Source organism: Sorex fumeus, unplaced genomic scaffold (assembly GCF_029834395.1).
Source record: "Sorex fumeus unplaced genomic scaffold, SorFum_2.1 ptg000100l, whole genome shotgun sequence".
Lineage (NCBI taxonomy): Eukaryota > Metazoa > Chordata > Mammalia > Eulipotyphla > Soricidae > Sorex > Sorex fumeus.
The window spans coordinates 10911389-10936501 of NW_026606157.1; the positions used below are offsets into that span (position 1 = coordinate 10911389).

Consider the following 25113-nt stretch of genomic DNA (forward strand, 5'->3'; position numbering starts at 1 on the left):
CGGCCCCGCCCCCGCGCGCAGGCCCAGTAGCGCCCCGCCCGGCCCCGCCCCCGCGTCGCGCGCCGCCGGGTCTCGCGAGACTTCGCGCGAGGAGGCGGCCCCGCGTCACGATGGCGGCGGCCGCCCGCTGAGGCCTCGCACCCGCGCCCGGCGCCGGACTCGCCCCCGCGGACCCGAGAGCCGGGTAAGGGGGGCCCCGCCCCTGTCCGGGCCACCGGGCGACGCCCCCGCCGGGCCCAGGGTCACTGGGGGTCGCCCCCGCCCAGGTCACCTGGTGACGCCCCCGCCGGGTCCAGGTCACTGGGGGTCGCCCCGCCCGGTTCAGGTCACGGGAGGGGGGTTCGCCCCGCCCGGCCCAGGTGACGCCCCCGCCCGGTCCAGGTCACTGGGTGATGCCCGCACCCGGCCGGGTCACCGGGGGTCGCCCCTGCCCCTGCCCAGGTCACTGGGGGTCGCCCCGCCCGGTTCAGGTCACGGGGGGGGGGGGGTCGCCCCGCCCGGCCCAGGTGACGCCCCCGCCCCTGCCCAGGTCACCTGGTGACGCCCCCGCCCGGTCCAGGTGCCTGGCGCCTGCGGGGCTGTCCAGGGTTCGGGGGAGCGAGGGACAGAGGTGGGTGGACACGGGGCAGGGCGGGACCAGTCGGGCGGGCAGTGCCGCATCCCGAGCCCCACGCGTGTCCCCGAGACCCCGGGGCGCCGCCCCCGCTGCCCGGCTCGGGGTGCTCCCGCCGCTGACCCCAGCTCCCCCGCGCTGCCCAGCCGCGGGGAGTGGCCCAGACGGGCCTGCGGGGCTGGACCGTCCCCCCACCCCCACCCCGTGCGTCCGGCGGGGGCCCGGGGGGTCCGGACTGGGCCCCCGTGCGCGGCCCCGGGCGGGCGCGGAGGGGCTGTCGCTGCCCGCCCGCCCCGGATCGGTTCGCAGTGCTCCAACCTTCGGGTTTCACCGGGCACCCAGTCCAGATGTGCGGGAACTGCATTTCGTGGAGGCTGCCACAGGAAGGTTTGGGTTTTTTGCTTGTTTTTTGGCTGAATTGCTGTTACCAACAGAGTCGTGTTCCTGGAAGCAGACGTTTTCCGGAGCGTCCTGGACTTGACCTGGCCTGAGCTCACCGGGCAGTGACACAGATCCTGGCTGTAAAAGCTCCTTTGTGTTCTGGCCCGGCCTCGGGGATCTCCTCTTCCCCAGCCGCCTGTCGGAGTGATGCTCCAGCTTGTCACACTGTAGCCGGGCAGCCGGTCTTGGCTTTCCTTTCTATGGGCCAGGCCTGGTGCGGCGCTCAGGGCCCACTCCTCACTCTGTGCTCTGTGTCAGTCCCGGTGGCCCTCTGGGGACCGGCTGGGTACCAGGACTGCCTGCAAGGCAAGCACCTTCATTTGCTGTGCTATCTCTTCCTCCACCCCACATTTTTTTAAATTTATTTATTTATTTTTGCTTTTTTGGGTCACATCCGGCGATGCACGGGGGTTAGTTACTCCTGGCTCATGCACTCAGGAATCACTCCTGGCAGTGCTCAGGGGACCGAATGGAATGCTGGAAATCGAACCCAGGTGGGTGCAAGGCAAACGCCCTCCCCGCTGTGCTGTCGCTCCAGCCCCACATTTTATTTTTAAATAGCTGTTACTTATAATATTCTTTGCGGAATGCTAGAGAATGGAATTGCCTGAGACACTTCCATTTGTAAATAAAATCAAAGAATGTGTATTAGAAGTCACCTGCCATTGGGATCCGCCCATAGAAAAGAATAGAAGTACGCCGTGATTAGTTCAAACAAGCACCGTGTAAGTTTACAGTTCTTCTTTCGGGAGTCCTTCAAACATTTACAATGTGAGGGGCCAGAGCGATAGTACAATGGGTGGAGTGTTTGCCTTGCTCACAGCCAACCCAGCTTTGATCCCCAGCGTCCCACATGGTCCCCCGAGCATCTCCAGGAGTAATTCCTAAGTGCAGAGCCAGGAGGAACCCCTGAGCATCACTGGGTGTGACCCAAAAAGCCAAATAAATAAAATATATATATAATTTTTTAAAAGAAATTTAATGTGAGGAGCTGGAGAAATTGTCCAGGGCATAGATAGGCATTTGCCTTGCATGCAGCCCACCATGTCTCCGGCATATAGTCTCCAGGAATGGTCACCAGGAGTGGCCACAACTGGGTGTGCTGCCCAGAACAGGACATTTTTAAAAATCTGTTAGAGTGGGGTTGGAGCCATAGCACAGCGGGTAGGGTGTTTGCCTTGCACGCGGCCAACCCGGGTTCGATTCCCGGCATCCCATATAGTCCCCTGAGCACTGCCAGGAGTGATTCCTGAGTGCAAAGCCAGGAGTGACCCCTGAGCTTTGCTGGGTGTGACCCAAAAAGAAAAAAAAATTTGTTAGAGTATGGAAAATTATCATCTTCCCACTCACTTGCCTATGGGGCTGGGTGGGGGGCAGTTTACACAGTTTTTTTTGTTTTTGTTTTTTTAATGGCAAGGTAAATGCATACTACGAAACATTTTTAACTTTTCTGGAGCTGACAACTAGTACAGTGGCAAGAGCACTTGCCTTGTACAGAGTGTATCCAGGGTGGTCTCTGGCACCCCACACACTCCCCCAAACCTGCCAGGAGTGATCCCTGAGCACCGCTGGGTGTGGCCCAAAAACCAAAGACATATATTTTTAACTTTTCTGTGGTTTCACATACAGGAAATGAGCATGCAGGTTCCTCGAAACTGTGTCACTGTTTTTTCCTAAGTGCTGTTAGAATGAATGCCTTCAGTTGCCTGGTGTTCATAATTCCTTTCCCTAAGCAGGTATGTTATAGTAAAGAAAAATTCAAATGGAGTTAATTTTGGTAGTAGTGTTTCCTTGTGCAACGGGAGATTTTGTTTGGGGCCACATCCGGCTGTGCGTAGGGCTTACTCCTGGCTCTGTGCTCGTGGGTCATTCCTGATGGTGCTTGGGGACCATACGCAAGTGCCCAGGATTGAACTGGATTGGCATGTACAGGATAAGTGCCCTACCTCCCGTATTATCTCTCTGGCCCTAGAGAAGGTTTTTAAATGGATGTTTTAACTGTAACATCAAAAGCCTATCAGGTAATATTTATTGAGGTTCTCTGAATGTAAAGAGGACTTTCATTAAGTATTCCATATGTTCTTTGTTCATGCTGTTTTTGTTTATCCTCTGATTTATTGCTGGTTTGAAATTTGGGTTGCCTTTTTTTTCCCCCTTTTAATATCTTAGTAGTCCCAGTGGGAAAGTAAGGTCAGGGGATTTGCTTTGTTTTTCCACCCAGGGAGACCAGGACGGTTTTTATGTAGGTAAAGGCAAACCAGGCTCTTGGAGACAGCAGGGCTTATGCACGGGGGACCAGGCAGCATTCTGATGGGCTCAGATCTTATCCACATGAGTTTTAATGTTCATGCTGTGTTCTCTGAGACCAGACTGTGTATAGTGTAATCTTTGAACTTCCTTTTTTGGTTGATATGACTTTATTGGGTTATGTGAGTCCCTTGCATCAATAAGGACTTTCAGTTTAAAAAAAATGGTTTAATTTTTTGGGTTTGGGGGCTGCACCCAGCATTATTCAGGGTTTACGTCTGAGTTTTATGCTGGGGGATCACTCCTGGTGGGGCTCAGGGGACCATATGTGATGCCAGGAATTGAACCCAGGTTGGCACCTGCAACACAAGCACCCCTACTGGCTGGACTATCACTCTGACCCTGGGAATTTTTTGTTTGTTTTGTCTTGGATGTTCTTAGGGATCACTCCTGGTTCTGAGCTCTGAATTGCTTTTTGGTTTGGGGGCTGCACCCAGCATTGTTCCGGTCTTACTTCTGACTTTTAAGCCAGCAGATCACTCCTGGTGGGGTTCAGGGGACCACATGGGGTGCTGGGGATTGAGCCTGGGTCAGCCCCCTCTCCGCTGGACTATCTCTCTGGCCCCAGCCCTGAGATTATTTTTATTTATTTATTTATTTATTTTTGGCTTTTTGGGTCACACCTGACGGTGCTCAGGGGTTACTCCTGGCTCTGCACTCAGAAATCACCCCGGCGGTGCTCATGGGACCCTGTGGAATGCTGGGAATCGAACCCAGGTCGGCCGCATGCAAGGCAAACGCCCTACCCGCTGTGCTATTGCTCCAGCCCCTGAGATTATTTTTAACGGAAATGTCTAAGCATGCCAGTTACAGAAACTATTGACTAGGGTTAGCTCCTTTGTTTAGCTCTTCTTAAAACGTCTCTTTTTAAGGGTTTTAAGCCACACCTGGCAGTGCTCAGGGGTTACTCCTGGAGGTGCTTGAGGAATCCCGGGATGCCAGGGATCAAGTCTGTGTCAAGCCCATGCAGGGCAAAGACCCCGCTCTCTGTGCTGTGTCTCCAGCCCCGAACGTTCTGTTTTTGGGGTCTGTGTTTGGGGCCACCGCTGCCAGCGCTCGGGTGTTGCTCCCGGTCTGTGCTGGTGGGGCTCAGCCCTGCCTCCCAAGGCAGAGCATGTACCTGGTCTGTTGGGCTAGCACTCTGCTCCTGTTCGTTGCGTTTCTTTTTCTTTTTTGGTAATATTCCAGAAGTTTCCCGCACTGGAGAGTGTTGCTAAAAAGCCGAGTTTCCCAGGTCTGTTTGACCAACCATGCCCCTTTAAGAGAGTCGACTGTTCCGTGCACTCACCTGGAAGCCTGTCTTCTCTGAGAGAGCAAACGGTACCGTCCAGTTGGACCCAGGGCTGCGACTGTGTCTCTCTCATTGTCCTTTCAGTGCCCCCACCCAGACAAAATCACTACTCTCAAGCGAATTTTTTAATTTTGACACCCACTCAGGAAACTGCAAGAGTTAGACTATAACAAGCTTTGCCTAAGAAGCAGATGTTCCTCCAGAAGAGGTTGGCACTTGGACAGCGCCTGACGCCAGAGGCCTCTGAGCTGGCCTGCAGGGTTGGTGAAGGGAGTCTCAGGCCCGCCGAGCAGAGCCGGCTCAGGAGGGCCTTCTGGGCCGAGACGGGCAGTCACTGGCCGCAGGAGACAGGCCGAGCCCGGGCCCGGTGGCCAGGGAGTGTCCTCAGCGCGGGAGATGGGCTGGGATGTGACCTCCGGTGGAGCTCAGGCCTTGCAGGTGTCTGGCCAGGGGCTTGAGTCCCAGGACCAGGGAGATCGCTTGAAGGCCAGAGGGATTCAGGGGTCCCCGAGCACTGCTTCGGGAGGCTGTTCCTGTGGCCCCTCCCCAAGAAGCTAGCATAAGGGGACGTGTGGCTCTGTTTGAGCCTCGATTCTAATCTCCGTTGCGGGTATTCCTCCAGAGATGACTTGCACAATCGAGAAGGCCCTGGCCGATGCCAAAGCCCTGGTCGAGCGGCTGCGGGACCATGACAACGCGGCAGAGTCACTGATCGAGCAGACCACGGCGCTCAGCAAGCAAGTGGAGGCCATGAAGCGGGTGGGCACTTGCCTTCCTCGGCTCCAGCTTTCCAAGAGGCTCGTGTCTGTGTCGCGTGAAGTTTATATGTGCTCGATTGGTGGTTGTCTCTTTGAACTTCCTCTGAGCTTCCTAAGTAGCCGCAGTGAGAGGTTTTCTTTGGGGGGGAGAAGAATGTGATTTTCAGGGGTGGAGTGAGAGTACAGCGGGGGGCGGGGGGGGGCACTGGGCCTGTCCCCTGAGCGCAGAAGCAGGCGTAAGCCCCCCGCACCTACTCATGTGGCCCCAAAACAGAACCAACAGCAAGTTTTGGAAAAGATCCGGACACATTCGAGCCATCGCAGACCGTAGATGGGAACGTCGGTGGCAGAGCTGCTTTGGCAAGTGTTCTGCACAGCCTCAAAACAGTCACAGGGGGCTGGAGAGATAGCACAGCGGGGAGGGCGTTTGCCTTGCACACAGCTGACCCGGGTTCGATTCCCAGCATCCCATATGGTCCCCTGAGCACTGCCAGGAGTAACTCCTGAGTGCAGAGCCAGGAGTAACCCCTGTGCACTGCTGGGTGTGACCCAAAAAATAGCAAAAAAAAAAAATAACCCAGTCACAGAATTTTTATTGTTATTTGGGGCCACATCTGGCTGTGCTCAGAGTTTACTCCTGGTTCGCTCTCGGGGGTCGCTCCATGGGAATTGCGGCACCATCCAGGGTGCTAGGAGTCAAACCAAGTCCCCGACTTGCTGGACTCTCTCTTCTTGCCCAGCTGATGTTTTTATGATTAAGGTCATTCTGGCAGTTGGGAAGTTTTATTGCATCGTTCCATTAAATTGGTTTTTACTCAAAGTGTTAAGCATCTTTTTAGGAGTTTATTTCTTTTCTTTAAAGAAGTGTGCCCTTTGGTTTGAGGGCGGGGGTTTCACCCAGCTCTGCTCAGAGCTTACACCTGGCTCTGCACTCGGGGATCACTCCTGATGGGGCTGGTGTGCAAGGCAGACTCCGTTCCCCACTGGGCTGTTCTGCGGCCTGTGGGAAGTATGTCTCTAAAGCGTTTTCCCTCTCAAGCTTGTATAACTGACATATTATCCTTTGCAAACTAAAGGTGTGAAGCTGATAATTTGATGCAGGTATATGTTGGAAAGTGATTACCGCAGTAGGGTTAGCTAACACACCCGTTGATTTACGTCTGTGTGGATGATACTATTTAAGACCAACTCCAGCCAGAGTATTTGATTAGTTCTTCAAAACGGAACTCTCCCACCTTCGTTTGAAGTCTGTGGAACGTGAGGCTAGGACACAGTCCTTATGGTGATCAGAGAAACAGGTGGAAGGGAGGGAGAGGCAAGTGCGTCCCTGTGAAATAAGCTCTGAATTTCACAAGTCAGCTGCTCTCCTAGCCCGTTCTATGACCTGAAAGCATACACGTACCACAGACTTAAATATTTTCTCTCCTCGTGTCCGTTTTCAATCTCCGTCCTAGTATCAGGAAGAAATTCAGGAGCTGAACGAAGTAGCAAGACATCGCCCACGGTCCACGCTGGTCATGGGGATCCAGCAGGAAAACAGGCAGATCAGAGAGCTGCAGCAAGAGAACAAAGGCAAGGCGCGTTTCCACTCCCCAGGCAGAGCCAAAGAGAGAACCGGAATCTGCAGCGGGTACTTTCGAAAACGGGAAGACGGCAAGCTGAAGTTTGCCTCGGAGTTCATGCCGATTCCGTTTCCCTGTCGCGTTCGTTCCTTCTTCCTTGTTCTAACCTCCATGTGAATGTTCGCCTGGCGTCTGGGATTCCCGCCCTCGGCCCCAGTCCGTGCGTGTTGTCCTGCTCGGCGGCCCCAGCCGTGGCTTTCCCGCTGGCCCGCACTGTCCCGTCTGCGGTTCTCTGTCCCTGCCGCCTCTTCCCCAGCCCATGCTCATTACAGGCGTCAGACTGATTTTCAGAACTGCATTCCATCATGTTTTTGCTTTGGAACTTTCCTGCGGGGCCAGAGAGCTAGTCCAGTGGGTCAGCACCCTGTATGCGCCCCTGGGATCCCGGCACGCAGCCGGGGTCACCTAGACGCCCAAACTCCTGTTCTTGGCGCAATGGTTCCTGCGGCCGCCTTTCCCATTCCAGATGCTTTGTAGGTCTTTATTCCACGGAACGCTGGCGCCTGTCCTCGGTGCGGGTCCCCGAACACTCCCCCCAGCAGCCGGGCTCCAGCTTGGTGCCCTCCTTACCGCTTTCTTCTCTTCTCCACCTTTTTCTCCTCTGGTTTTTGGTTTTGGGGGGTTGCTGGGGGGCTGGCCACACCTGCAGTGCTCAGGGCTTGCTCCTGGCTCTGCACTCAGGGATCACTCGTGGAGGGCTGGGGGACCATACGGGGTGCTGGGGGTGGAACCCAGGTCAGCGACAGGCAAGGCGAGCGCCCTCCCCACTGTCCTCTCACTCGGCCCCAGCTGCTGGGGGTGGGAGCAGCGCCCCTTTTTGCACCCAGACGCCAGGATGAGCTGCTTGCCCGACTGGTCTCTGGCTCCGTATCTCGTGGTGTTTCGACTAGAGACCATTGTCCGATCACTGTTGCTCAGTAAATGTTTGTTGAAGTGATTCTCAAAAAAGCATTGAAAATGGTCATGGAAGGAACTGACAGACAGTCCCGTTTGGTGTTCCTGATTTCTGTATGGCTACATTTTCCATGTAATGTTTTTGTCTTCAAACTCCCCGTTTAGGCCAGGGGTGTGGCCCAGGGGCCGAGTGTGTGCTTCGCAGGCGGGGGCCCTGGCTTCGGGCCCAGCACATCCCTGAAGCATTTTCGAGACCATCTCTTGTCCCCTTCCCTGTCCTTGTGCCCAGGGGCTGCACCCATCCTCGGCTGTGGAGCTCACACACATACGATGCCTTGTGTATAGTTTGTAATAGATGTGGTGTGGAAGAGAACGACTTAACTCACTTGAATAAAATATACTGTTACTCTTGATAGAATTACGTACTTCCCTAGAAGAGCATCAGTCTGCCTTGGAACTTATCATGAGCAAGTATCGAGAGCAGATGTTCAGGCTGCTAATGGCAAGCAGAAAGGATGACCCAGGTATAATAATGAAGTTAAAAGAGCAGCACTCCAAGGTAAGCCGTTCTGCGGCTCTGATACGGGGCGGAACAGAGGGGCCGCTGGGTCACTCGTGTTCTTTTTATTTGATTGCGGACATCTGACTTCATATCTGTCACTGGTTGCTTCATCTCTTTGACATTTTCTGGTGTCCTCATTTTACTCATTTCTTGTTCTATATCATTTACTGTTGTTTTTTTCTTTTAACTCCCATTTTCCCCTAGTAGCCTTAATGTATTTTATAAAATAAAATTTATTTGGGAAGTAAGGCTAAGTGTTCACTTCAAACTAATTTTTATGTGGGTATTTGTTTTTAAGAAACCTTTCTGATTTGGTTTTTTTTTTTTTTTGCTTTTTGGGTCACACCCAGCGATGCTGAGGGGTTACTCCTGGCTCATGCACTCAGGAATTGCCCCTGGCGGTGCTCAGGGGACCATATGGGGTGCTGGGAATTGAACCTGTGTCGGTCATGTTGGCTGCGTGCAAGGCAAATGCCCTACCCGCTGTGCTATTGCTCCAGCCCCTCTGATTTGTATTTTGATGTTGTAAAATTTTGAAATGCTGAAACTTTCTTAAAACTCTGAGGTAGCTAAGTGTAGATTTTTTTGTTCTGAAGCTAATTACCCAGATTCTTGCCTTTTGAATATAATAGAAAGGAACCAGTCTACTAAATTTTTGGCCTCTCTGCCCAAAACATGTATTGGTTAACACCATTTTATAAGACAACGGAACCAGTTAGGGGCCAGTGTTTTTTCCCCACCGTTCATCTGACGTGCCTGCATCCCCATGTCTGTGGTTTTACTGTTTGGCCCATGTTTGCTACAAGTTCTTTTTTCTATTTTTATTGAACTAGAAACTGAATTTAACTCCTGACACGAAATAAAAGTATCAGAACTGACTCATCTTTCTCAATTATTTAAAATGCTTTTTCTTTTTGGGCTTTTTTGGGCCACACCCGGCAATGCTCAGGGGTTACCCCCGGCTCTGCACTCAGGAATTACTCCTGGCATGCCAAGGATCGAACTCGGGTCTGCCCCATGCAAGGCTGATGCCTTCCCCACTGTACCGTCACTCTGGCTCCCACATTTAAAGTCTAAAATGTTTTTTCTAGTAAATCTCAGTGCCATAATATTTTTTTTCAAACAGCAACAACAACCAGCTGAGTCTTGTGGATGTCAGTTGGGTTAGAGCGCAGGTGCTCGGGCACAAGGGCCCGGATTGGGTCCCTAGCCCTGTGGCCCCTGCCCCAGCAGGACGGGGTCACGCGGCCCGTTTGGCAGGGTGTTGCTGAACGTCCCCCAGACCACTGCCTGGGAGGCTCCCCAGAGGAAAATATTTCTTCTGTCTTAGAAATTGGTATCCGAAGCCTTGTGCCAAGTGGGAATGTAATAATGGCTGTTTAATGTAACCCACTTAAGCAGTTCATCTCCTAACCTAAAGGTAGCCTGTGTATTTGAGTGGGAATCATCTGAGCATAAAATTTATCTGCTGTTAATAAGGCTTACAAAAGCATTTTGGTTTAAACTGTGGGTGTTTTTTAAGATACAAAGATTAATTTACTTAGTACAGCGGGTAAAGCTCTTGCCTTGCACACGGCCAACCTGGGTTCTATTTCTGGCAATTTCTCCCAGCCCACAGGTATGATCCCTGAGTACAGAGCCAGGAGTAACCTCTGAGTGCCACCAGGTGTCGCCCCAAAATGCTAATAATAATAATAATATAATTAATTGACTTAAGGTACAAAGATTAATTGACTTAAGTTGGTAAAATAAATCTAATCTTAGGAAACTCAAAATGACCTTCTGTTCAATAACTTAAGAAACAGATATATTAAGCAGTAGAGAAAAGACACCCTGACTAAACATTATTTTTACAATTTATTCATCAGAGCTGGTAAAGTGAAACTTTCTTAGGATGTCAACCATCATATTTCCCTTAAGTAGATTGAAATTTTCATGTAAGTGCTGGTCCTTGCCCTTCATAGAAGTGACTACTGAATTACTTGTTATTAATTCTAACTAATACATATCAATGTTTGTGATTTTGATTTTTCCCAAAAAGGAGACATTTCAGTTCAATTACAAACTCATTGCCACCTACACTGGCGTAATTCTCATTATCACAAGGTGCGTGAATGAATGAATGGGTCCCACCACTCGGCCACCCGCACTTGGAGTGTGGTGGGTGACAGACGCGGACCCAAGGGTCTGGTGTCAGGTAGCCAGTGATAGAGCCCCAAGCCGAGGTGGCGAGTTACTGCCGGCCTGGCGGGGGCGCAGAATCGGTGCTCGCAAAAGGAAGGGTCCGAAAAAGGAAGAAAACCTCTCCTGATCCGGCTTTGAGTTCACGCGGGGAAGCTGTGAGGATGGAGGGAGATTCCACCCTGCGTGTGTGTCAGGAGCCCCCGCGCGCCTGCTCGCAGGGGCCTTTGTGCTAACAGCATGTTGGAGGAAAAGATCTTTTGGGATGCGGTGGCCGAACTTGCCCCCACTAGAGGTTTTAGAGCCCACGTTTAAGTCATTGAATCATTCGGATAAGCCATTCTCATCCAAATATTGGTTTCTACGATATTTTTGAAGAGACAGACGCCTTTTTGGAAATGTTAAAAGAACAAACATTCCAACCAGTTGGCTAACACGCATGAACTAACCCTCGTTGACGCTCGCGGATGCCGGCTGCTGTCCGTATTAACATTGTGATGGCTCTGTGCTACAGATTGACATGGCCCACCGTAACAGCCCCGGAGGGACCTTCCTCGATGCATCCCGACACATCCTGGAAGCACCCCAGCACGGACTGGAGAGGAGGCACATGGAAGCGCATCAGAATGTACACGGACTCAAACGCTCACTCGGGGGTGTGGGCGGAGAGGGACAGTTTTAGACGTTCCTTGGCACGGAGTTTTTCTCCCAGATCAGCTCAGGAAGTGAAATAGTTTCCAAGAATGCTTTCAGTATCCGTGCCAAAACAGTCGTGTAGAAACTTGCAGTCTTGTCCTCATTTTGTGTGTGTAACACATTAACTGGAGATGAGGAGACTTTTAATCCCACTAAAGTCATGTCTTGGTTTTGGGGCCAGAGAGATCATATAATAAGGTGCTTCCACATTTGATGTAGTTTAAAGTAGGAGGCAACCAATCTTGGAGGGAAATATTTTATATATATATATATATAGAGAGAGAGAGAGAGAGAGAGGGAGTGTAAATTTTGGGGCTGGAGCAATCGCACAGCGGGTCAGGTGTTTGCCTTGCATGCAACCAACCCAGGTTCGAAATTCCCAGCATCCCATAGGGTCCCCTGAGCACCACCAGGAGTAATTTGGGCTGGAGCGATACCACAGTGGGGTAGGGCCGACCCGGGTTCAATTCTTCCACCCCTCTCAGAGAACCCAGCAAGCTACCTAGAGTGTCCCGCCCACCCGGCAGAGCCTGGCAAGCTCCCCATGGTGTATTCGATATGCCAAAAACAGTAACAAGTCTCACAATGGAGATGTTACTGGTTCCCGCTCAAGCAAATCGATGAACAATGGGAAGACAGTGCCATAGTGTACTTCCTGTTCGAGAGCTGTCAGTTGGGGGAGTGGAAGGAAGGCACTCCTGCGTTGCTCAGGGCTCCGGCTGGTTCTGTGTTGGGGGGACCCAAGGGGGCCAGCTGTGTGCAAAGCAAGTGCCTTAGCTCCTGCACTGCATGTCTCCAGCCCGAGGTGGCAGCGTTTCATCTCGTTGCTGTGTTAGGGGTTGCCAAAAGCCCGTAGTAAGCTTCAGGGGCAGGCTACTAAAAGTATCCTCCCCACACGGCAGTCTGGCGAACTCCCCGTGGCGTATTCAGTGTTCCAAAAACCAGTAACTACGATGGGTCTCGTTCTCCTGACCCTGAAAGAGCCTCGAATGTGGCACTTTCTAAAATCTTAGGGCTAGGGCGAAGGAGACGTCACTGGGGCCTGCTCGAGGCAATCGATGAACAACAGGATGACAGTGATACAGTGAAGCTTCAGGGGCAGGGAAATAGCTGAGACACCAAGTGGGCGTGCTTTGCACTCAGGAGGACAGGGCCAGTCCATTGTTGGGGACCCTCAAGTCCACAGAGAGTGGCCCCTGAACTGGAAAGAAAATCCCGGTGAGCTCTACACAGTAGTTGTCTCATTGCGCCTGAACTGAGAAATAAAAGCTTAGCTTTACGTAGTCATTCTGTAACTGCATATCAAGTGATAATGAAGTGGATTTTTTTTAATTGTTGTTTAATCCGACCAACTAAATGGGCGATTTTAAATCACATTGAGAATTTGTAGTCCTTTAGATGTCTTAACACAAAGTTTCAAATGTCTTTTTTTCACCCAGCCTTTTGCAAGGTCGTAGTTCACTTCTCATTTTCTTTTTTAATCTTGGTTGTGGTAGGTCTCTACTAAAGTTGACGTAAACCTTAGCAGAAATTATAAAAGAAAAGCATTTCACAACACCGCTAGGGTTACGCGCAGCCATTTCTTTTGGGCAGTTTTGGAAGCACAGGTCTTGGTCGAAGGCTCGCTGAAAGGTCTGTGGTCCTTCCCGTGAGGGCTTATTGTAGCTCAGGGTGAGTCACCTGTGAGCTGGGCCTATAAACTCTCCGCTCTTTGAGGCACCGGGTTCTTTTCCTCGTGATCATTTTATTAGAAGACTCGTTAAGGAAAAAAGTAGCGCGGAGCGTCTTACTACCCTCTGTTTGAAAATGAAAGAACTTCAGGCTCCTGCCTGGTCTTTGACTTTAATCAGTGCCCTAGGGCACGGGTCATAAGCCGAGCGGGCTGCAGAGTGGAGGGGATTCTGCTTGGCTGCTTGGTGGGAGATCCTTTGGCCACATGTGGTCACTCCCCGCAGGGCCCCGGGTCTCTCCCGGGCCTCCGGGCGGACGTCTTACTCCACACCCTGCTCTGGTTGCCGCTACAGAGATCAGGATGCCTTACCAGCGGGAGAGATTTCATCCATTAACTGCTGCAGTATTTAATGTTTGTCTTCATACAGTATTGGGGACCGTAACGTAAAAAAGTGTTGCCACTTTGAACTCTGACATGAAGGCAGTACTCTTTTTTTCCCCCCTCCCTTTGGGTCACACCCGGCAGTGCTCAGGGGTTCCTCCTGGCTCTGCACTCAGGAATTACTCCTGGTGGTGCTGGGGGGATCGGAAGGGGTGCTGGAGATTCCACCTGAGTCTGCTTCGTGGAAGGCAAAGGCCCTACCCGCTGTACGATCGTTCTGGCCCTCGAAGGCCGCCTTTCTGTCTGCCGTCCACCAGAAGCCACCAGCTACAGGTTGCCGCTGAGCATGTGAAGGGTCACTGGTGCTGCTGAGGGCGAGATAGTTAATGATTAAAAAGTCTATGCTCGGGTCCGGGGCCAGAGTACAGTGGTAATGCGTCCCCTGATCACCGCCCAGAGCAGTTCCTGACTGCAGAGCCTGGAATAGGGAATGACGCCTGAGTGTCACCAGGTGTGACCCAAATGCTAAAAAAATTAGGTATCCGATCTTAGTTACGTTGAATTAGTTTAAACTTACAAGATCGTTTTCTTCAAAGAAAGCACTTTATCAGCACAGACCAGTCCCTGCTTTTCATCTTCCTGCGCACTAGCATCGGAGAGGTACGCTCGCATCCCCCATCAGAGGGATGTCAGGATCTCCAGCCTGTCGGCGAAGCCATGCGAAACGTGATGCTCACTAAAGATCTTCCTGTAGTTTTACAGTCGGGGAGGTTTTGGAGGATTCAGATACTTTCTACAAATGAAGTATTTGAGCGTAAGCAAGTACTTAAAGAGGTTTAATGTTGGTGGAACTATTCCGTGTTCAGGTTTTGACCTTAATAAAATAACCCTCAGTTGCCGTAAACAATAGTCTGTGGTAGGAATTCACTGGAAAAAAGAAAATTATTCTCAGGGTCAGAAATAATAGCTCAGAGGTAGAGCACATGTATACCTCATATGTCTGAGGTCCTGGTCAGTACCTGGTGTCAAAACAATGCCCGCCTTACTGGCCTTGTACTTGGCCTATTCAGGTTCAGTCTCCGACACGATATAGCCCCTTAAGTCCTGCCAGCAGTGATCCCTGAGCACTGCCAGGTGTGGCCAGAACACAACAAAAACCCAGCCCGTCTCAGTCCTATTCTCAGATTTCTGCTGTTGAACCTTTTTGTCTCTGTCACCTGACAAGGCTCTTTGAAATCAGGGAAACATGTTGAAAGGCTTTCTTTTCCTGCTAGCTTACACAGTGCCTAACACATTGTACACAAGTAAAATAGACCAACAAATGTGGTCTATTTTTTACTGAAATCATATTGTCAACAGTTGTGCAAGAAGGGCTTTGAATATTTGAATATTTTAAAGCGGAGCTGTTCTGCACGCCGAATAATTTAACACATAAATAAGATCGAATTTCCACTCTCCAAATATAAGTGATCATAAACTGAAGAAGGTGCTAGATCTGGCTCAGGACCAATTTTTAGGATGGAATACAGAAAAGATTTGTAATTCATGAAGACTTCACCAAGGGAAAGATAGAACGTGTCGGCCGTTTTCCGTCTTTCCCATTTCTTGGATGAGAGGGATATATCGGAGCAGAAAAACAGGGAAGTGCTTTTCATTTGTTGCGAAAGGAATGTGAAGTCTGAGTATTACGTTGCTAGGGGGCCGAGTTATATCGTGCTCATATCTTAATCCTGGAGGAAATCAAATCTCCGTGCATATCCGTGATTAGGTTCCTTCTCAGAAATGTTAATAGAGTTCATCCGTACTAAGTGCCGTGCAGGTTGTGTAGAAAGGAGAGGATCCCAGAAGTAAGATCCATCAAGCGCCTCGCCGATCCTCAGCGCCCGCCTCTTTCTTCCCCCACCAGGAGTTGCAGGCGCATGTTGACCAGATCACGGAAATGGCCGCCGTGATGAAGAAGGCCATCGAACTCGACGAGCAGCAGGGCTGCAAGGAACAGGAGCGGATATTCCAGCTGGAAGTGAGTTCCGTGGAAACTGTCAGTACCGAGGTTTATGCAGGAAAATGCATCCCGCCTGTAGAGCATACACGTGTGGACACGGATACGAATGTCTGCACACATTCTCTGTAGTGTGAAGGCTGGTGGGGTGTTTTCCCCACCTGGACGCATGTCTGGTCACGCATGGTCTGTGTCCATTCCTCACGAAGGTACTGAGAAAGTGGACTTAAGATTTTTTTTTTTTGGCTTTTTTTGGGTCACACCGGATGATGCTCAGGGGTTACTCCTGGCTCTGCACTCAGGAATTACTCCTGGCGGTGCTCAGGGACCATATGGGATGCTGGGAATCTAACTTAAGTCAGCTGCGTGCAAGGCAAACGCCCTCCCCGCTGTGCTATCGCTCCAGGCCCCCAGAATTTCTTTATTCCATAGACATTACACTGATGCACTTGTGATAGCTTCATCTGTAGTAATATTTGGATGCTCGTTTTTCTGAGGATCCTAAAAGCTTTTCTCTGGGCCAGAGTGACAGTACAGCGGGTAGGACACTTGCCTTGCACGCCGCTGATCCGGGTTCCATCCCTGGCCTCCCATATCGTCCCCGAAGCACCACCAGACGTGATTCTTGAGTGCAGAGCCAGGAGTGACCCCTGATCATTGCAGGGTGTGCCCCCCCCCCCAAAAAAAAAACAAGAAGCTTTTATCTCATCTATCCTTTATCTTGAAGTGGTAAAGTTACTGCAGAGGAAATCAGGAGAGTTAGAAGGGTTGTTGTGAGATTTATCAAAGACTAGTACTAATTTTTCTCTAAATGTACAGTGTTCTCTCATTCTTTCAGTAAAATATTTACTATTTCTGATAGTGTAGGCTTTATCAGCGGTTCACTGTTGCAGCTGCTTAAACATTGCACAAAAGCAGCCAGACATTTTTTGACTTTTTTACTGAATCACTTTGAGATAGAACTTACAGGGCAGTTCATGATTGGATTTCAGTCGTAAGTTTTCCAACTCCCATCCCGCCACCAGGATGTATTTCCCAACACCAAAGCCCCCAGGTTCTCACCCGTCACCCCCTACCCCTTGTCTGCCTCAATGGCAGGCTCTTTCCCTCCCTCCCCCTTTCCTCCCCCCCCCCCCCGCCACTGCCCCCACTTTTTTGGGCATTGTGGTTTTCCGTGTTGATATACAACTAAACTTTTTTTTTTTTCCTTTTTGGGTCACACCCAGTGATGCACAGGAGTTACTCCTGGTTCATGCACTCAGGAATTACTTCTGGCGGTGCTCGGGGGACCATATGGGATGCTGGGAATCGAACCCAGACTGGCTGCGTGCAAGGCAAACGCCCGACCCTCTGTGCTATCGCTCCAGCCCCCCACAACTAAACATTTTTAAAAGGAGTTTGGGCTTCACTCTGTTCCAGTGAGATTTAGTTTGTAGTAGCGGACTGCCGGCTGTATACCATTGAGACGCAGAAATTAAGAGGGAAGACAGAGTGGCTGAGATTAATTATCAGATTGTTCCTGAGTGTCTGCAGAAGGGAGGAGGGAGGGGAAAACTCTTTCCCCGGGCTGGTCTTGGTCGCTGCTTTGCGTGGAACACGGGTGCCTGCCCCTCCGAGGGAGGCCAACGCGTGTCCTCAGGGGGCCCCACCCAGGCCGTGCCCCCTGTCCCTCCCGGTTGTGACTGAGGGGGTCCGGGTCTGTCCTGCGCCCGAGTCCTGGGCCCTGCAGCTCGCTGGGCTTCCGTGCACTGGACTTTCTTGTCAGAAGTGTGACAGAGTCTTTCTTTTTGTTTGCCTTGTAGCAAGAGAACAAAGGCTTGAGAGAGATCCTTCAGATAACTCGGGAGTCCTTTCTGAGCCTCCGCAGAGACGAGGGGCCGGAGGGCGTGTCGGGGCTGTCCCCGCTGGTGACCGGCAGTGACCTGCGTCTTCGAGAGAGCTAGGACACCGCTGTGGGCAGGGCACTGGCACGGGCGGTCTGCAGCGAGTCTTTCAAAGCCACGATGCCGGCACGTCACATACCCCCAAACCTTCGAAACGTAGAAGCTGCACCTTTGGGCCCTGGTGGTCAGCTGAACGCGGCCGGAGCCCTCAGCATCCCCGTGGGTGTCCTGGATACGTGAATAAATGTGAATCTCCCCTGCAAGTGGATGGAAGTCCATAAAATTAACCCTCCCTAAAATAAAACGTGGCCGCGGTTTTATGAATGGAAGATCTTCGTGCTGGCGTGTATCCTTACTCGGTGTCAGAGGCGGCCTCGAGAGTGTGGACCACGTGACTCTGCCTGTGACGATTGCCTGTGTACTGGCCCATTCCAATTTGTGTCGAAAGAAAATTCCATTTTAGAGACTTTAGAAAGGCATACGTACCTTAAGGGGTGTCTTCATTTTGACTGATCTGTTAAAAGACTCGGTTAACAATTGTCAACAGCCGACTTAAGGATATGAGATATTTCAGGAATGAAAGAGAAGGAATACTTTCTAAGAAAGAAGATCTTTGATGTAGTAGGTTCAACTACTCCTTTGCAAGAATAGGTTTGGTTCTCTGCTTGAAATTTAAGGATGTTTTGCAGCTGGGCTAGCTAACAGAATTGTAATGTTTTATCTAGAAAGTTACAGTAATTTCAAAATGCTTCAGCTCATAGAACCTCTCTACCCCTCTCTCCCCCTCAAAAGTAGCAAGGTAACAAAAATCACCTTGCTAATATGGGGGAAATAAGTTAAATTTTTAGAAATTGGGGGTGCACACCTGACAGCACTCAGCATGGCTCCTGGTGGGGTCCCGGGAGGATTGGACCCTGGCTGGCCTGGAGGAAGGCAAGCGCCCCACCTGCCGTTCTGTTGCCTGGCCCTCAGGATCTGTCCTAAGCTTCACCTGGTCCTCAAAACCTATCAAAAGGAAAAAAGGATTTTTCAGCATTTATGCTTACCAAAATCTATATCCAGGGCCGGAGAGGTAGTACAAAGCTCTTGCCTTGCACAAAACAGGCTGGTTGATTCCTGGCACCCCAAGCAGTTCCCCAGGGCCCCACCAGGAATGATCCCTGAGCACCACTGGGTGCAGTCAGAAAGGATACCGAGTGTGCAGAATCTTTTAATTCCCCAGAAATAGAAACGTGCTTTAACAGTAGTGAAATCTAACATCTGGCTCTAATTTAGAAGGATATTTGTAAAAGTTACCACTATAGAGAAATTTTGCTTTTGTGTATATAATTTGTTAAATATTTCACAAGGTAATTTCTATGTATAATTTCGTATCTTCGTAAAACTCCTTTTCACTTCAGAATTTTTCTAACCGGTTAGGGGTGAGTGGGGGTTGGGGCTGATGGCCCAGACATGAAGCTGAGTGTTTTTTTCTCATTCAGAGGCCTTAATTGGTATTTTATAATGACGGTTCTTGTTTCTAAACTTTTCTATTAGTTTTTTTTTTGGGAAAGTACCCCCTAATTTGACAGCACATTCATCTATATGGGTTTTAAACCCGTCAGCATAAAAACAAGCTACATAGTTGAGAGTTACGTCCAAGACAATTCATTGAGGCACCTTTATTATAAGATAGAAAACATTACTTGATAATTATTTTTGTAAACGAATAGGTTAATTTATTCTTGGTCTTGCTTGGTGTTTAAAGATGTTTACTTTGTTATATGGTGACTCTTTGCCATCCCATACTTTTTTTTTTTAAAGCAGAACCTTAAATTTGTGTCTGAGAGTATGTACTGAGTAGGAGCTCATTTCATCAATAAAGACGAGGTCACAGTTGGCGTGGTCTTGAGTTCATACGAAACTGCACGTATCTTTGTTTTTAGGGATTTCAAATCTGTTTTTAGTTCTTGGCGGTTTGTTTTGGGCTGCGCTCTGGGCTTGTGTCCGCGTCTGGAATTGCTCCTGGCGATGCTTGGGGACCACATGGGGTGCTTGGGGGTCAAACACGGGCCTTCCTGTCACTCGGGCCCTTACCGGCTAACTGCACGGGACAGTGCTTAGCAATGACCTCTGTGCTTGTGTCTTAGAGACTGGCCAGCAGCCCTTCGCCAGTCCTGCGGATCTCGACCTCTGGAGGGCCAAATGTGCCCCGTGCTCGGTGGGCAGGTCCTGACCAGCTGTGACCCGCTGTGAGCTCTACCGAGGGGCTCGGGAAAACTTGTGGATATGCCGGGCCCTGGCTCTGGCGGCGTTTTTAGAAAGGAGACTGAAACATGGAGGAGAAAGTCGGGTGAAGACTGGAGTTCTGCAGGCACAAAACCCTGAGTGCTGTGCTGCCACGGGCAGCAGGGGGAGGCGTGGTGTGGGGGTCCCTGCTGCCTGCTGCAGAGGGGCATGTCGAAGCTCAGCTGGCCTCCAATAGCAGGCGACTGCAGGCGACTGCTGGATCTTGTATTCTGTACTGTCCAATAGCGGGCGACCTCCCAGATCTTGTAGTCTAAACTGTCCAGTAGGGGCCGGAGCAATAGCACAGCGGGGAGGGCGTTTGCCTTGCACGCACTCGACCCGGGTTCGATTCCCAGCATCCCATATGGTCCCCTGAGCACCGCCAGGGGTAATTCCTGAGCGCAGAGCCAGGAGTAATCTCTGTGCATTGCGGGGTGTGACCCAAAAAGCAAAAAATAAAAATTTTAAAAAAAATAAACTGTCCCAATAGCAGGCGACTGCCCGGATCTGGTATTCTAAACTGTCCAATAGCAGGCGACTTTCCAGATCTTGTATTCTAAACTATCCAATAGCAGGCGACTGCCTGGATCTGGTAGTCTAAACTGTCCCAGGTGAGGTTTTTGGGAGGTTTTAGAGCTCCTCCTGCTCGCAGCCTCCATTTCAATCCCTGGGAGGCCATACTGTCGCCCCCACCCCCTTCCAGTGTCCTGCCAGGAGTGGGTCCTGAGCACTGAGCCCAGAGTAAGCCTAAATAAATAAACTTCCTGCAGGGATAGGAGAGCACAGGTTCCAAACAATTCTTGGTGAGCATCGCGTTTTCCCTCCTCCGGTGCTGGGAATTGAATTCTGGTTCCCACACATCTGAGACGGGCACTGTTCTGCTGAGCCCCAGTCATGCCCTGATTGCCTTTTTTGACAGAGTAGAACAGGACATTTTCACATTTATGTTTTGGAGAGGAAGGGTTGGGTCATACCCGGCAGTGCTCAGGGGTTACTCCTGGTGGTGCTGGGACACCCTATGGGATGTTGGCCGTGAGCCAGGCAGACGCCCTCCCCGCTGCAGTCTCTCTGGCCCCAGCCCAGAACCGGACATTTGTTAATGAAATGATTCCGTTTCTCACGGAATCAATGGCCCACTCTGTTCCTCCCTCGCTGGACTTCACACCTGTGTGGACGCGCCCAGTCCTGCTTCCCGTCTGTAGTCTGTATCAGTCTCCTGATCTCACTCGATCTCGTGACTGCAAATACTGCCTGGACGCCGCTGGGCACTGCAGTTTATAGCCTGTTAACTCGACTCATCCACTGTGACTAGCCGTGAGTCAGTCGAGTTCCACCAAGCTGGGGCTGAGTCAGGCCCCTCCCCCGCCCTCTGGCCGCAAGGCACTCGGACCAGAAGCTGCCTTGGTATCAGTCCCATCCAGTCCCCTGGCAAATCCCGTTACTGTTGCTCCTACATTCACCCAGACCCTGCCATCTCTCACTCCCTCTACCGCTGCCCCTTGTGAAAGCTACAGTACAGTCAAGAGTGAGCAGATCAGGGGCTGGAGCGACAGCACAGCGGGTAGGGCGTTTGCCTTGCACGCGACCAACCCAGGTTCGATTCCCAGCATCCCATAAGGTCCCCTGAGCACCGCCAGGGGTAATTCCTGAGTGCAGAGCCAGGAGGAACCTCTGTGCGTCGCCAGATGTGACCCAAAAAGCAAAAAACAAAAGAGTGAGCAGATTAAATGGACAATAGGAAAGCAGTCCTCTTTATTCAATGTCGCTAATAATCCATGAGTTACAGCCACCTACTTGGTGCAGTTAGAGACTAGGCTAATTCTAGCTACAGGAAGGAAAAGGTGTGCCCAAAAAAAAGAACTTAATTTGCATACCAGACGCTTTCTAAATTGGGCACTGCCCGTCAGCTATGTCAAGGTAGTGTGCGGCAGAGAAATGCCTAGATGAACAGCCATCCCCGTGTCCTGTGGGTTCCACTGTTCGCCTGAAGGACACTCAGTTGTTACTCTTGGGTATGGGCACGGCAGTTTGCAGGGGTGGGGGCACACCTGGCGGTGCTCAGGGATCACGTGGGATGCCAGACTGTGCCCGGCGAGCACCCTGCCGCTGCACTCTGCCCAGCCTCTGAACGGCATGAAATTTCATTCACCCTTTTCTCCTACTGATGGGTGTTTAGATTTATTAGAGGATTTGCAGTGTGGGGGAGGGGCTCACTGCAGACAGTGCTCAGGCGGCCATGGTGTGTTGGACACTGAAGCAAGGCTCCATCATGCAAAGTCTGTGCTCAGCCCAGGAAGTTCCCGCAGGACCTGTTGGCCGCGTTTGTCAACATAATGCAGGGCTTGGGGCTGGAGCGATAGTACAGTGGGGAGGACGTTGGCCTTGCACACAGCCAACCTGGGTTCGATCCCCGGCATCCCATAGGGTCCCCCGAGCACCCCTAGGAGTAATTCCTGAGTGCAGAGCCAGGAGTGACCCCTGAACATCGCCGGGTGTGACCCCAAACAAAGCAAAACAAAACCCCATAATGCAGGGCTTAATTCAACACCCATTGACGTAGTGTTTGTGCTGTATTGTGCTTCCTGGTGTCTACATTCCCAGAAGCACTAGTTTATGTTCATTTCTATCATCATTTATCTTTTACATAAAGGAAAAGTAAGTGTACTTACTGGGTTTAAAATTCAACATGCATAAAAGTTAGGGAAAAAGTTTAGGAGAGTTCCACCCCTCCTTACCCCCACCCCACCACACACACACACACACACACACACATACACACACACCTGTGCTCTCCTCAAGGTGTATGTTAAACGTTGCTTCTGAGTCAGGAAACCTGTCTAGAGACATTTTAAAAGGACATACAAGCACGATTGGAATCTCAGTGCATGCCAATGGTTCCCACCTTAACTTTTTTTCTCAGCTAATACCATTGGCAGTTCCTTTCTCCATGTGAGGGAAAGGAAAGCAGAGGACCAATTGCTTCAGAGTACACAAAACTATCAGAAAAGTCACTGTTGGGGCTGGAGCGATATAGCACAGTGGGAAGGGTGTTTGCCTTGCATGTGAGTTCAATCCCCAGCATCCCATAAGGTCCCCTGAACACCACTGGGGTAATTCCTGAGTGCAGAGCCAGGAGAAACCCCTGTGCATAGCTGGGTGTGACCCAAAAAGAAAAAGAAAAGAAAAGTCACTGTTGAAATCAGTATCAATATGGGTCAGAGAGAGAGCACGTGACTGCCGGGGTTTGATCCCCAGCACCCTATATGGTCCCCTGAGCCCCATCAGGAATGATCCCTGAGTGCGGAACCAGGAGTCAGCTTTACCCAGAGAACAAAAATGCACTGACCTTGTCACCCAGGACACACTCAGGAGTGGCAGGACTGGCGGGGAGGCCCTCCTCAGGTTGCCGAAGAAGTGGGATGGAGAGAGCTGATTAGCCCCGCGTCTCAGAGCCTGTCTCGTCAGCCTCCTCAGCCCCCAAGCCCAGCACCGTGTTTGCACATGCAGCAGAAGGGTGAGCCCCGACGGGCTCCTTAACTCACTCCAGGACTGCTGGAATGATACTTCAGTGGGCTCTTGCTTGCACACGGCTGACCTGGGCTTCATCTCGGCCACCTCTGATGGTCCCCGAAGCACTGCCAGGAGTGATCCCTGAGTGCAGGGCCAGGAGTCAGCTCTGAGCATCAATAGCTATGGACCCAAAATGTTAAAAAAACAAAACGCAGCCAAAGCTGAAGATCTGCCCATTTTACGAGTTCCGTCCCTAGCTTCGACACTCCTCTGCGTGGTCCTCAACAACCAGAGGCTGAGAAGTGAAGGGCAGGGGTCTCAGACACTCGCTTCCTGAGAATGTGTTCCTGAGAGAGAACAAAAGGGAATGCCCTGCCACAGAGGCAGGGTGGGATGGGGGGGATGAGGGGGATGGGGGTGGGAGGGATATTATCCATGGTGGTGGAAAATGGGCACTGGTGGAGGGATGGGTATTTGATCATTGTATAATCGAAACCCAAGCACAAAAAATCGTAAATCTACTACTGTACCTCATGGTGTTCCACTAATAAAAATTTTAAAAAAAATTAGTAACTTTCTGCATAGCTAAAGAAACTCAACTTAAGAAATAAAAAAAACAGGGGCTGGAGAGATAGCACAGTGGGTAGGGCGTTTGCCTTGCACGTGGCCAACCCGGGTTTGATTCCCAGCATCCCACAGGCTCCTCTGAGCACCGCCAGGAGTAATTCCTGAGTGCAGAGCCAGGAGTAACCCCTGCGCATCGCCGGGTGTGACCCAAAAAGAAAAAAAAAAAAAGAACCTCTTTCTGGGGCTGGAGCAATAGGTAAGTGGGTAAGGCACTTGCCTTGCACACAGCCAACCTCGGCTCAATCCTCGTCATCCTGAGCCCTAAACAGGCATGACCACAGAGCCTGGAGTATGCTCTGAGCACTGCCAGGTGAGACCGCTCCCTCAAAAAAAAAAAGACGAAAAACCTATTTCATTGGCTGTACGACCTCAGTGGTCGTCAGCTTCTAGACATCCATCCAGAGCTGGGCAGCAGGACGTGGGAGATGGGACTGAGGGTTTAGCATCTGCAGGCAGCAGCCCCAGGGTTGATCCCAGGGGCTGCAGGGCCCCTAAGCATTGCCGGGAGTGGCCCCCCGCACCCACACCCTTGCCCGGCACCCAGCTGGGACTAGCTCCTGAGCACGAAACCCAAGCCAAACATGCCCAAACCTCTCAGTGGGGAGGAAACGCCTACTAAGGCACTGAAGCTCAGCAGGCAGCAGGCGTGGAGGGCTGAGTGGCTGCAAGGCCAGGCCTCCCCCTGCACCCCCATAAGCAGAGCCAGGGGGGCCCACCCCGGGAGAGTGGGGCCAGGCAGGCACTACAGGAGAAATGAATGTCGAGGCGACAGCTAATCGTAGGTCCCCGTGTTCTGACACAGCTGCCTGGGAGCAACTATTAAACTCAAAGACGCTGGTAAAACGGAGAAAGAAAAGGACGTAACGCAGCACTCAGAGCAGAAAAGACACAAGCAAGACCATGCACCACTGGGGGACATGGGACAGGCAAAGGTTCTTGCCCGCAAGCTGCTGAGCCAGGCTCCATCCCCAGCACCGCATCTGGTCCCCCCGAACCCCGCTGAGCAAGCCCTGAGCACCACCAGGTGTGGCCAACAGAGACAAAAACAGCAAAGCCAGAGAGCAACCCCTGCCTGGGTCACAGCCAAAGGGAAGGAGAACGGTTTCCAGACCGGCACTCCCGCATGACTTAGGTAGGGAGCACCACCCGGGAGCACCTCAGCGCTGGCACTGGGTGAGATGTGGCATCAGAGCCGCAGGTGAACTCTGGGTTCACTGAGAGCTGGGTCAGTGTGCAAACCCAAAGACTATCCCCCCAGCCCCACCCCCCCAAAAAAAAACACACGCTCACGGTGGAGAGTGCAGGACTTGGGGTTTGGTCCGGGAGTGATTCCTGCAACTTCCCTGCTGGAGTGGGCGAGGCCGCTCTCTGAACTCACCTACTCGCTGCCCTAAGCCCCTCAGCTCAG

At 51.4% G+C, this 25113-nt stretch overlaps 1 protein-coding gene across 1 annotated transcript; it reads left to right on the forward strand.

Moving 5' to 3' along the window:
• Positions 1–115: 115 nt before the first annotated feature.
• On the forward strand, positions 116–19178 carry FGFR1OP2 (FGFR1 oncogene partner 2). The gene is made up of 7 exons (XM_056134653.1): positions 116–184; positions 5275–5411; positions 6865–6982; positions 8343–8485; positions 11184–11297; positions 15325–15438; positions 17220–19178. Exons 2-7 carry the CDS (start codon positions 5277–5279, stop codon positions 17358–17360), a joined length of 765 nt encoding a protein of 254 aa, XP_055990628.1. The 5' UTR covers positions 116–184; positions 5275–5276; the 3' UTR covers positions 17361–19178.
• The last annotated feature ends 5935 nt before the right edge of the window (positions 19179–25113 follow it).

Excerpts from the sequence above, each read along its gene's own strand:
- FGFR1OP2 (XM_056134653.1), top strand. The coding sequence starts at position 5,277 with ATGACTTGCACAATCGAGAAGGCCCTGGCCGATGCCAAAGCCCTGGTC. Across the intron at positions 6,983-8,342 it reads GCTGCAGCAAGAGAACAAAG|AATTACGTACTTCCCTAGAA; the intron begins GCAAGGCGCGTT and ends TACTCTTGATAG. Across the intron at positions 11,298-15,324 it reads ACATGGAAGCGCATCAGAAT|GAGTTGCAGGCGCATGTTGA; the intron begins GTACACGGACTC and ends TTCCCCCACCAG.